The sequence below is a fragment of the Bacillus rossius genome, chromosome 18 (genome assembly GCF_032445375.1).
Source record: "Bacillus rossius redtenbacheri isolate Brsri chromosome 18, Brsri_v3, whole genome shotgun sequence".
NCBI classification, from domain to species: domain Eukaryota; kingdom Metazoa; phylum Arthropoda; class Insecta; order Phasmatodea; family Bacillidae; genus Bacillus; species Bacillus rossius.
This window is the reverse complement of record NC_086345.1, coordinates 19,514,727-19,527,623: the sequence shown is the minus strand read 5'-3', so window position 1 is coordinate 19,527,623 and position 12,897 is coordinate 19,514,727. Positions and strand designations below refer to the sequence as shown.

Here is a 12,897-nt window from a genome sequence, read left to right as displayed (position 1 = left end):
TAATATGTAAAACTGTGGTGGCCATATTCCGCTTATCCAAAGGAGTATAGAAATTAATAGAGATATCACTCCCTGTACACACCACAAATCTTTGAATTAAGTAAAAAAAAAAAAAAACATAGTCCAAAATGAAACAAAAAGTATAAATAACAACTAATTTGTCAAAAAAATTTTATTCGTCTGGAATGACAATGTTAACATCCACCTGAAATTTAATAGAAGTAGGTAGGTAAGAATATATATATATAAGAAAATAAATGAAATTAAAACATACATAAATAAAATTATCTCACACTCAACCAAACATAATGTTTAATATGAAATAAAGGAAGATGGCAATTACACGAAACTATTATAATTAATAAAAAAAATCGACCCACCTGAAATAGTAAAATTCAGATTTTTCAACAATATATTACATAATTGATAAATATTTCTGGTCTTCGGTCTCAGCAGCCCTAAGACTCTCGACGCTCAGCAGATAAATTATAAACACTAAACCAAACTCCTTGCAAATAAGTTATAAGTAGGTACTGTAAAAAAATAATTTAAATTGTAATATACAAAAACGGTATTGAAAACTGAAACAAATATGGCGACACTACAAACTATCAAGATATTTATTTTTTTCTTACTCTCTACTTAGTTCCTTACAATAGCAAAACGTAACGTAATGGCTTGAAAGCTTTTGCTCGGCAGACATAGAGGAATGACACTAACAGTTTGTATATCTATGACACATGTTACATAAAATTATGATATATTTTTGTAACCCGTTTAAAATTTATTTTTTTTAGACAAAAGATAGCCTATGTCCATCCCCAGGATATAATCTATCTCCTTGCCAAATTTCATTACGATCCGTTCAGCCGTTCAGCCGGGAAAAGGTAACAAACAGACAGACAGACAGACAGACAGACAGACAGACAGACAGACAGACAGAGTTACTTTCGCATTTATAATATTAGTAAGGATATAAATAAACCTGGGGTTGGCCGAAGGTGAATATTCGGGCGTGTTCGGGCAGGGACAGAACTTGATGGACATCTTAGGCTTCCCCCTCCCGTACATTCTTTCCCTTCTTTATCCCTTATTGGTCGTGCCGCTCCCTCCCCTTTCACAAGCTCCGCCCAGGTGACCATCATCTGCGATCAGGTTCTGCGCACATTGGCCGTGGTGTTGTTCCAGGTGAATTCTAAACTGATACTAAAATACTTGATACTTGAATAGTGTACTCATATGCAGGACCTGAAACATGCGTGTATCAGTTACAAAGTATCAGAATGATACTCTGCAACCCAACTCTAGGCTACGCATGCCTAAGGCTTGGCTTGGAATGAAGGAGGCTGGTTCCTCCGACCGGGGGGAGACCCAACACGGCCGGACGGGGACTCACCCAGGTTGAGGCGGGCGCCGACTGCCTCGCGCCGCTCCTCCCCCGGGTCCGCGCGCCGGTTCGCGCCGTCCGGGATCTCGTTCTCTTCCTGCGGCGGCGGCGGGGGTGACGACGGAGGGGGAAGAGGGGGAGGAGGGACAGCCGCCAGGCCGGGCAACCTCGCGGAGCCCTCCGCAGCGCTGTCCGGCCTCCTGCCGGGCCGGGCCGGCGGAGCGGGGCTGCTGGCGACGCCGGGCTTCTGGGGGGTCCGCCCCGCCGCCGCCGGCTGCTTCCCGGGGCTCGGCCCCGGCGCGACGCCCGCGGCCTTCGCCTCCTCTGCACACCGGCAACACACGCACCACGTCGTGTAAGCACACGTCCAACTCCCCCCTCTCTCTCTCTCACTCAACTACAGCCAGGGCGAGATTGTGCGGTGAAGTAACACGGCGCTGCTCTCACCCTTGCACGCGGGGGGCTCCTTGTCGTAGAGTCCGCTCGGCAGGCAGGTGATGGTCCTGGGCCCGACCAGCCTGTGCGTCGCGGGGGAGACGCAGGAGTACTCCACGACCGCGCCCGCCGTCGTCGTCGCGTTGTCCCTCACCGCGAACCTGCCGTGGGCGATGGCCGGCGGCTCACCGCACTCGACGGCTGTGTCCCGAGACAACGCCACACACGCTAGTCACTCCCCCGAGACGGCAAACGTACATTTCGTTCGGGTGGAAGATCGATTCGAGAGAAGCCTTCTTCTCGCAGGCGAGAGAGCCGAAACCCGAAGTTCCCAGATGTTCATGTTTTTTTTCCCGTATCTTCAATGCAGCTATCCTAAACCAAATCAACCGTCCACAAATGTTGTTAAAGTATTTATAATGTAGCTAACCTAACCTAATTTACCATTAGTATCCTTTTATCAACACCGCACATATTTATTTACGATGAACAAAAAAAAAACCGAAGATGCACGATCGGATGTTTGGCTCTCTCGTCTGTGAAAAGAAGGATTCCCTCGATTTGAAGCACTTTTAAACTTTTAAGTATGTTAACAGGGAAACCAGAAGAATGGACAAGAACACACTAGGAAGACACCACACCAGAAGAATGGACAAGAAAGTGCGTCTTAGGAAGCCTCCTTGCATTCGTCTGTACCGTTGTCATCGTGTTGTCTGGTACTTCTGTTCAGTTTCATTGCTGGGTTCGCCTGTGCTACGCTGTGTTGTCCAGATCATCTGCTTTCGTATCATCGTTGGGTTCGTCTGTTTGTCGAAACACTGTCCAAGGTGGTTGTCTGTCTATAATTTCCGTTCTTGTCACAATTGTCAGCACACTGAGCTCCTCTGCGCCGAGATAATTTCTCAGCTTAATTCCTACCCCAGCATTCTCTGTGCTGTATATTCAATTTAACATTTTGGCTTATTTTTCTGTGTGTTGGTGTATTCATCTTTTTTTGTCCATTCTTATGGTTTCTCTATGACGTGCAGTGAAAACAACAATGGCGTATGCCCAGAAGAATTTTTTAAATCTATCAGTTTAGTTACTTAAATTTTGTAATTTAAATGATAACTTTCAGACAGTATTAAAAATAAATTGTTTGTATACTGTTTGGCTTCCGGGTTCATATAACATCTTTGGAGAAAAATATAATTATGAGCCTGATTTTTCGGCACACCCTTTTTTTTTAACTTTATTCAAAGGGACCTTAAAACACTTGCCTAGAAGATGGTTGCAAATTGCAACAAGGCACGATGAAAACATCAGGCATAGATGTGTTCTCGACAAAGAAGCAGAGTATCAATAAAGTCATTTGATCTAGATCTAAATTGCTAAAACCACAGGAGCAAAACGAGCTGTTACAGATGCCGAAAAAGTAAGGCAACTTGATTGTAACAGGGCACAAATTAGTTTTCCTTCCAGCGCTTTGACCGCAAATGAAATTAAACATAATGCTTTTGCTACTCGTAAACCTAGAAACTCACCATCACACTCGTAGAAGCCCATACAGTATTACCTAAAAAGTGTTTGTTTGCAATCCTAAATTAAATCTTGTATTAGCTCTCCGATAGTGACAGTAAGATACAGTAATACAGTGTCATTACAAATTCCAACTTCAATTTAAAGTACCAATTACCAATGTGTATATATTTCCATATTCCTATAAGTTAGTACAATTTTTTTAGTATGAAGAACTTTCATTAATAAGTTCCAAAACTGTTGCTATTTTCAGGTAATTTTTAATGAGATTTGACTGTATTGTTAATCTCCCAAGAATCAGACTGCTGACACTATATAGGTTGTCCCTGTGAACTAATTTATTTATCAACTTTGCTTTTGGGGAACCACTGGTTTTAAGTGAACTCTAAACATTGCTACAAAGGTGGACTCTCAATGATCCGTCCCATCCATTCGTCTCGCCCGTCCGTCCGCCAACAAGCCGAGCGATTCACAATGATCCGCAAGTCCGTCAAGTACTTTTCCGTTTTTGAGCTGTCACCTGACCATAAGGCTTATAAATAGTGGTGAAAATTTATCTTGTATAGGAACACTGGATTGACGACCATGAAAGTCAAGCACTTAAACGTATCACTAAACTCAATATTTTCGCTATTGATATTTACTAAAACCTTTTACATTGTTAAAAAAATTTTTTTCAAAATTAAGTTTAAAAAAAATTAAATTGAAGCAGCTAAACAAGAAGGTAAATGTTGCCGGCAATACCTCTCGCTGACGTTTTCGAAGTTGTTTCGTCTGTCAGTCGAAAGCCGAAGGTTGATAATATTTTGACCCGAAGGCAGACAAAAATTTCAAAAATGACATCCGATTGGCTGCAGGTCAGGTGACCGACAAGACGGATGAGACGGACCGTTGCGAGCCCAGCCTAACGTCGCGAGGAACGTCGCAGGAGTGTCTCGACGAGGCAGTGCCACGTTCAGGGAACGCGCGGCGCGGCTCGGTACGTACGCTGGCAGCGAGGCGGCGGGCCGTTCCACCGCTCGTCAATGTCGCACATGAGCTGGGCGCGTCCCGTCATCTCGTAGCCCTCCTCGCACGAGTACACCACCTGGCTCAGGTAGCCCACCGTGCCGTTGACCAGCTGGTAGAAGCCGTTGGGGATCTCCGCCGGGAAGCCACACTCTATGCCTGCAACAACATTCGTCCGCTCTACAAGTTGTTCACGTCATGTGGTCATACACAGAGGTTCAAGATTGGAGACTAAGGAACGGATAAGACACCATCTTTGCTTCAAATATTTTCACCCCTTAAGAGGCCACTCCAGTGTTTCAGGGGCACTACGCAACCCGCGTTAACCTCATAAGATTCAATGCTATTTTCATTTTGCTTATAAATTATTAACTAATATAGATTTCGAAATGATGCTTGCTTGATATGCAAGAAAACGATGCTCTTTATCAAAGCCCCTTTCTTCAAAAAACGTGCATAAATTATGGTTTTATACTAATCTTTACTAATATGCATAAGTGTATTGTCTAGGTTTGAACCATAATTTATGCACATTTTTGAAGAAAGGGGCTTTGATAAGAGCATTGTTGTCTTACATATAAAGCAAGCATCATTTCGAAATCTATATTAGTTAATTAGTTATAAGCAAAATGAAAATAGCATTGAAACTTATGAGGTTAATGCGGGTTGCGTAGTGCCCCTGAAACACTGGAGTGGCCTCTTAACATTTTTTTTTCCCTTTTCTATATTATAATTTTTAAATTTGGATTAGTTAAAACATTGCATACAATTCGATTAAGTTGAGTGTGTATCTGTCTCTTAGCAATCAAAATAAAGTTAGGAAAAAAAAACTCAGTAAAATAAGATAAGCAATAGTTGTACGGAAAAAACGGTATTAGGAAAAAAAAATTTGGGAATTTTTATTGTCTAATTTTTTGGGAAAAATGGAAGGTCTTGTTGAGAACTCAATTGAATTTAAACCCTAAAATCTTGTACAGTGCAATACTGATATTCCTAGTTGGATAGGAAAAGGGTTGTTTCCATTTCCGATCTCCGGATTGCGAGATTTCTTCAAATATCGCCTTGTTATTATATATTGATTGGACAGTTTCTGTGCGCAGTGATAATATTTTTTCCACTTAAATCCTGTATTTTGTAAGGTAATTGTAATACAGCTCTGCCGAAAACAACAACGGCAATTTGATTCGACTTTGTGAATATTTTACCATTCAATTTGATGTTCACTTGGCATCAAAAAATCTAGCATCCGCACAGGCCTACTTTATGTCTATATTTATAAAAGAGTTTGTTTGTCTGATTGTAGTTTATATAGCGTAAAGAGCATATATGGAATATATCAAATATCATACATCAAATATTGAATCCTTCGAATACGAAGGATTTGGTGGTATTATCCGAGATGTGACTGGCCTGTCCCTATATAAAAGTGATAACTTAAAAAAAAAAGTTTTCATGGAAGCAGACTCAGCCATGTGTTTATTACTGTTGCATTTGCCATAAACCTACTACATTCAATACGGCCTGTAAGTAGAACCCATTTTTTTTTTTTTACGACTTGTGTACAAGCTGTGGTTGTAAAGCAAATTTATATTCTTAGTTAACTAACGTCTATCATAACATATTTGGAATAAGGCTACCTCAATTTTTTTTTTTTCTAGATTGCTATATTGAGGTTTGTCCTAACAATGAGCAGTGTGAGCTCGAAGCACGGGCAGCTGAGCCAGTGAGCGATGCGACCGAGGGCGCACTCACGCTTGCAGACGGGCGGGAACTCGTTGTAGAAGCCGGTGGGCAGGCAGGTACGCAAGGCGGGCCCCACCAGAAGGTGGCCCTCGTCGCAGTTGTACTCGATGGCCGAGCCGACGTTGAAGTTCTTGGCTATCATCGTGGAGTTGGGAGGCTGCTCCGGTCGTCCGCAGGCCTTCGGCTCTGCAGGGAGAGACACACCCAGATTAACTTCTTCCGCACGCTTTGGAAACTAAAATTAACACCTTAAGGGGGTGCCTCCCATTTCAGGTCAAGATTTTATATTTACATTAATCACTAATCAACTTTTAGACACTTTCAATTGTGTAACTTTCACGAAATGAAAAATATATACAGAGCATAGTTTTTGCGTGATTAGCTGTCAAAGTTACATTTTTAACGTTTTTGGGTTGTACAGAATAAGGAGAATTTAAATTTATTGCAGAACTGAAACTTTTTTAGGTTTAACTGCAATGCTACTGGCTGCTTCATGATATGGTCTGCATTTCTATCACAAAAACTCATTTCATGTTTCCTGGCTGTCAAAATCGTAATAAATTTGAGAATTTTGAAATGCCAGGTAAAATTTATTAATATTTTCTGAAATTTATTCAAACCATTTCTTGAAGTAGCCAATGGCATTGCAGTTAAACATAAAAAGTTTCAGTTCTGCAATAAATTAAATTCTCCTTATTCTGTACAACCCAAAAACGTTAAAATGTAACTTTGGCAGCTAATTATGCAAAAAGTATGCGCTGTATATATTTTTCATTTCGTGAAAATTAAACAACTGAAAAAATCTAAACGTTTATCTGTAATTACTGTAAATATAAAATCTTGACCTGAAATAGGAGGCACCCCCTTACTGCTCAGTTTCAACACAATTTTTTTTTCATCATTACTAGGAAAAATATTATACTGTGAATCACGATATAACTGAAATAACATTGAAAAAACACTGAAATAACACCATACAACACCGAAAATTCAAGTTAACACACCAATTCACAAAGCACTGAAATACAATTAAAATCGTGAAACCAAACAGCATTTTCGATCAAAACTTAACTCTACTGACGCATATACCTAAACTTTCTAAATATTAAATTCAATGAAAGTAATTTATTCAATGAAGAAAAATTGGGAAAATGCAAGTGTTATTGGTTACTCATTTTTACATTACGACCTTCGGACATTTTGCAGACACAGAAAAAACTCAACATATTTATAGTATTTGTTTCAAAAAGATATACATGCTTATTTCAAATGATTATATATTGGAAAAGTGCAATATGTATCAGTAAAAATGACACAGTTTCAGAGACTTTTTTTTATCGTGGAGCATTTAAGTACCTATCAAATATTTTTTAATAATATGCTATAGTTTTTAATAAACAGATTCCACAAAATATAAATAAAAAAACCAAATCTCCATTTTAAAAATGAAATTGGCCTGAAAATTAAACCATAAGATCTTGTCTCTAGTCATTACTTTATTTTTAGGGGGTTTTCTAAAATTTTTACTCAGATTTCTCACTTGCGTTTATTTTGTGCCCCACATGTTTTCAACAGATATTAACTCTGTAACATAATGGGTGTCAAAAGATGCGCAAGTTATGTTAATTACGAAGACTTGCGCTCCTTTTTACACGTCCATGATATTATACTAAGTGAAAATCTGTTGGGAATATTCATGGAAGAACAATAAATGCATTCACGTTTATCCCCTGAATGACAATAAAAATGAAATAACAAACTTGTTGTGTGAAAAAAAAAAAAAAAAAAAGCGAAAGAGTCTTTCATAACTCACCAGATATGTGCAACATCTAACCTCGGTAACGAGCAAATTCACGTGTTCTTGTGTTGCAGACACGCTTATACTACGAAACTCTGACACAAAATTTAACGAAGAATTCTTTAAAATAATATAGTTTTCCGCTGAATTGTCACGCCCGTCGCTAGAATTTTCTGCCGGAGCTGCTACGTTGACTATCGAATCATTCCATTAGCAAACCGAAATTTTAAACTATATTAATGAAATGGCTCTGATAAAACCGAAAAAAAGACTTGGGGGAAGAAAAAAAAAATACTGCAACCCTGCATTGGACCTGATTTTCGACAAGGAATTTTTTAAAAATACTACCCAATCTTGTTGAGACTCTACAAATATCCGCAACAGTGATGGCGGCAAACGTACGGTGCTGGCAGATGAAGTTGAGGTTCGTGTTGCAGTTGGTGTCCGACCAGAGCCAGCCCTTGGAGCCGTCGAAGCGCGCGCAGTTCTCGTTGCCGCCCGGGAGGTTCCAGAAGGACACGCTGACGTCCTCGCCGCTGATCCACTTCCAGTTGTTGCGGTCCTGGGGATCCCGCACGGCACCCATCCAGTACTGGCTGGTGGTGTCGCTCCTGCAACGGTCACCTCGAGTCAGCTTCCCACCCCCCCGAGTTCCACCTGGAGTAGTGTTTCCCCTCGTCTCGCTGGAGTTGTGCCTCAGCCCCTGGTCATAGCCGGATCTCCAACACCTCTCCTGTTTCACGTATACGACGTGGGGGCCAGTGGCGTAGCCAGGATTTGTGTATGGGGGGTGTTAAGAAGCATGCCCCCCCCCCCCCACCCGTATTAAAGGGGGGGTCCTGGGGTCCTCCCCCGGGAAAATTTGGATTTTAAGGTGTAAAATACGTAGTGCTATTTTAGAAGTTTTCGGTACTTAAATTTAAATACTGTAATGGTAAAATTTTTATTAATTTTAATATGAAATTTGTTTGAGTGATGAATAAGAAATTAATTAAAGATTTGGTGCACTAAAGGGGGGGGGGGGGGGGGGGGAAGGTTTGAACCATTAAACACCCCCCCCCCCCCTGGCTTCGCCCCTGGTGGGGGCCCCAGGCCGGTAGGGTTTATGCTAAGAGGGCTGGGTTAACAAACCAAAAGGGGAGAAATCGCCAGGCAGTCTGTCTGACTGACTGGAGTGAGGTTTCCTCCAAGGCCCAGGATTCCGATTGGGCAGGACTCGTACTCGGTAGTGGTGCCCCGGTCGCTCGGAGCAGGCTCCAAGGGTTCTCCAGCCCGATGCGGAGTCTACGTGGTGAGAGACGACACAGCTGGCAGAGGTTGGATAGAACCTCCCACCGGACCACGGGTTCACCGAGTGTTTCGAGGGGTCCCAGTGTGGTGTGGGAGATCGGGGTAGTAGGCGCAAGCAGTCTGATAAGGTATAAGGGCTAAGTACACAGCCAGCTGTCTGGTTAGGAGAGTGAGGTAGGGGGCCGAGGTAGTGACTATGCTCGGATGGGTCTCCCTGGCCTCTGGTCATAGCTGAAGCTTAACACCTTCCTGATCAAAAAGGGGGAGTGATCCCTGGTTCCCATTCTACCCTACAAGGGCGCACACATGGGAGGGGAAAGTTGCCGGCCATAGACTGGAATAAAACTGTCTCACTGGAGTCGCTGAAAAGTTCCATACCAGTTACTGCCCCGCCTATGCGAGCACACACCCACACACCCACCCACGTCTGTTTCCATGCCATTGTAGAACGGGCCTTAAAAGCTAAAATTCTGGATTTTAACCTCCCGGCCATTTTGTTTTTTGATTCGAGTAGTTTCGGGCCCACCCAACAGATGGCATCACATGTCGCGCGAAACGCCGTTCCAGTTTCTACCGTTACAGCACATACCCATACCATACACCCACGTCTCCATTACAGTGCAATTTTTTGACGTGATAACGTCTTATAAATCGATGAACGCCGACTGCATGCACAAAAAATTGTCACGTTCCGCCTGAGCCAAGCGTGCAAGAACCGGCCAACCACCGTGCGAGAAAATCTTCTATGATATCAAACAGGTTAAGGCGGCCTTTTTAAAGGCAGCAATTTAAAAAAAAAAATTGAATTATTTGTCCAATTTCGTCATTTCAAATTAACAATTTATTGACACTGATTTGATTTCAGTTTATTTCTATAACTAATTGTTCGCGATTATATTTAAACAAAATTATTTAAATTAAATTTGCAAAAAAAACTGTAAATAATATTTGAAAAGTAAAAAGTACGCAATTTTTAATCAATGTTTTCTTATGACGTTATCACGTAAAATTATCATCCGTAAACCGACTTTACAGAACAATCCCCTTTTTTTCTTTCTTAGTAGTTACGGGCTCACCCAACAGATGGCAGAACACGTCGCGCGAAACACAAAGTTCCAGTTTCCACCGCTACGAGAGTCGCGCTAGTAGTTACGGGCCCTCCCAACAGATGGCAGCACAAGTCGCGCTCGTACACGCACCTGTGGCGCCTCCACAGCTCCCAGCTGATGAAGCCTTGCAGCGCCGGGTTGCTCTCGTCCACCAAGGTGCCGCCGCGGCTCTTGCAGAAGGACAGCGAGTCCTTGAAGGTCAAGGGCTGGCGGTTGTAGAAGATGTAGCACTTGCCGTTGTAGGTGGCAGTGCTGCCCGGCGGCTGGTCCCTGAACTGGGGGCACCGCTCGATGGGCAGCGCCTGCTCGCGGGAGAGAAACTCTCGTTAGTTGTGGCTCCACCCGCTAGATAGCAGCTTTCATTATATATCACCTTTGAATATATATATATACTGTATAGAAACCGCGAGTGGATAGGATTTACTCTACTTTTTTCTAGAGCGTATGACGAGCAGCTTGAGAACTTCACCGCTGCAGGGCGCTGCCGTAACGCCCTGTATCGTCTTAGGTTGTTATTTACACGTTAGAGCGCAGCACTGTCGCCCGCTGTCATTCCCCGCACCCCCCACTAATCATTCACTGCAGCTCAATGTCGTTCAAATGGAGGGGGGAGGGGGGAGGGGTGTTTGAAGAGTTCGACACTTGTCCGCTAGGGACCACCACAAGTCGATGCCCTAGAGATGGTGGCGATTGCGGCGGTGAATTAACCAACTACCTCAAACCGTATTAGAAATTTTAACCTGGGCTGGCGACTTCTATACAGTATATATATTCAAAGATATTACATACCAACATAGAAGTAATGCACAAGCTATTATCAGGCAAGCGAATTCTCTTTATTTTGGTACCCACATATTTTGTGGTGTGGCATACCAGACATTTTGCTTCTTCTAAAAATTTAAGTATATAGAAAATTCATTTTTATTACAAAACTACATTAAGGTTTCTCACACAGCTTAAAGCCATTAGCCGTCAAATAGTTAAATAAATATAAAGATAGAGCGGGAATATAGAGATTTTATATATATATATATATATATATATATATATATATAAGTGAAGTGATATTTATAAAGACATGTAGAAAGATGCTTTGTATGTGTGTACCTACATCAAAAAATTACCAAAAATTATGTGCTTTCTCTTTTCTTTCTTGTCCCTTTTACCCGACTAAGCCACCAGCAACGCGTGGCTGGTATGGCTGGTCATGAAATAAAACCTTAGATACAGTAAAATATATGTCTATCAGGAGTGGATGTGGAAGGGGAGCTAATGTAATCCAGGCTACATACACCCTTCTGTAACTAGGTGTTCTTGTTGGCCGGAAGTAGTGTTTACTTGTTGGCGGGAGTTACCGCAACATGTATGTACACATGCGTGCTAAACCTTCACCACCCGATCAGAAGGTGGTGTGAGAATTGCCGGTGTTAATTCACCAGTTGAGTTCTGCATAATATGTAGTGTACATTTATCTGCTTTTATTTTGCGTTGTACCACCCCCTAACGTATGCACCATTGATAAGTTTCTAGAGTAGAGACTTTTGCAGGGGAAAAAAAACAGGGATTTTAAGTGGCTTTAAATAATTAAAATAAGATCAAGTGTAAAGTTGGTAAAGTTTGGTCAACGACATTAGAATTATTTAGAATATTATTACGGAAGGAATTTAAAGGTGTTTTACTGGATAGCAAAGAAACCTTTAACCTTTTTCATTTAGGTTTCAAATCTAGAATTTATGGATTGGGTTGTTTTTTTTCTCGAAAAAATGAAACTCAAGGAAATCACTGTATTACAAAAATGTTGAATCATTCTGTACGTAGAGCAAAAAGAAAACACAGAACGTGGGAAGAAGAAGTAATGTCACGAAAAATACGGTTTCACGTAAAACGGAGACGGATCACACGGGAACAATGCTTCTACAACAGCACGCAGACGGGTTAGCTCGGCAATGCTAAGCTATTCGATCTACGTTGCTCCGTGCAAACCAATTGAATCCGAGTAGGGGTAGCCATATTTGTTTATGGTGTAAATACATATTAAAAAAAAAATTTCAAGAAAATATTATTTAATGTTCTATTATTACTTTTCTCTCTTTTTTTACTATACATTGTAAATTATGCTCGTTCTATGAACTGAAAGCATACAATATTTTTAATTAAATTAATATTTCATAACCTTGAAATGAAATTTCGTCGGTTTGCAATTCGTGATATTCCGTGCATTTCGCGGCAGACGTGAAATGCGTCTCAAGTTTCCGTTCCGTGCAGTTTCACCGTTATGGTATTTTCACGCCTTTTTTCGAAGAGGCCAGGCGGAATTCTATCTTTATGGTAGTTTTGCAGTATGGCAGTCTTCCGCGCCGCTGTTACGGGGCCCGCCTCGTCAGGGGTGTATGTGTGTTAGTGAGGCGGGATGATAAGCGCGACGCTCGCTGGTGCTTCTAGCGCGGTGTCTCCTCTGGACTGGCGCGCAGTCTTCTCGTCGTGCACATGAGCGGCGACCGTAACATTACATGGCCGAGAAATGAAGATAAAGGTGTAATGCAAGTCCCTTAAGTGCTTTCAAGAATCTCTACCGGTTGTTTTATCCCTAAAAATTACTCTGAAAACAT

The 12,897-nt window shown here is 41.8% G+C and overlaps 1 protein-coding gene across 2 annotated transcripts in view; it reads right to left on the bottom strand.

Moving 5' to 3' along the window:
* LOC134541336 (sushi, von Willebrand factor type A, EGF and pentraxin domain-containing protein 1) overlaps positions 1–12,897 on the bottom strand; it is a 129,869-nt gene that overhangs the window by 19,007 nt on the left and 97,965 nt on the right. For both annotated transcript variants that reach the window (XM_063384754.1, XM_063384755.1), the window contains exons 5-10: positions 10,379–10,590; positions 8,292–8,500; positions 6,101–6,277; positions 4,328–4,507; positions 1,835–2,023; positions 1,397–1,711 (exon numbers count right to left, since the gene is read on the bottom strand). In XM_063384754.1, the coding sequence (XP_063240824.1) occupies positions 1,397–1,711; positions 1,835–2,023; positions 4,328–4,507; positions 6,101–6,277; positions 8,292–8,500; positions 10,379–10,590 (1,282 nt within the window). The remainder of the gene's footprint in view (positions 1–1,396; positions 1,712–1,834; positions 2,024–4,327; positions 4,508–6,100; positions 6,278–8,291; positions 8,501–10,378; positions 10,591–12,897) is intronic.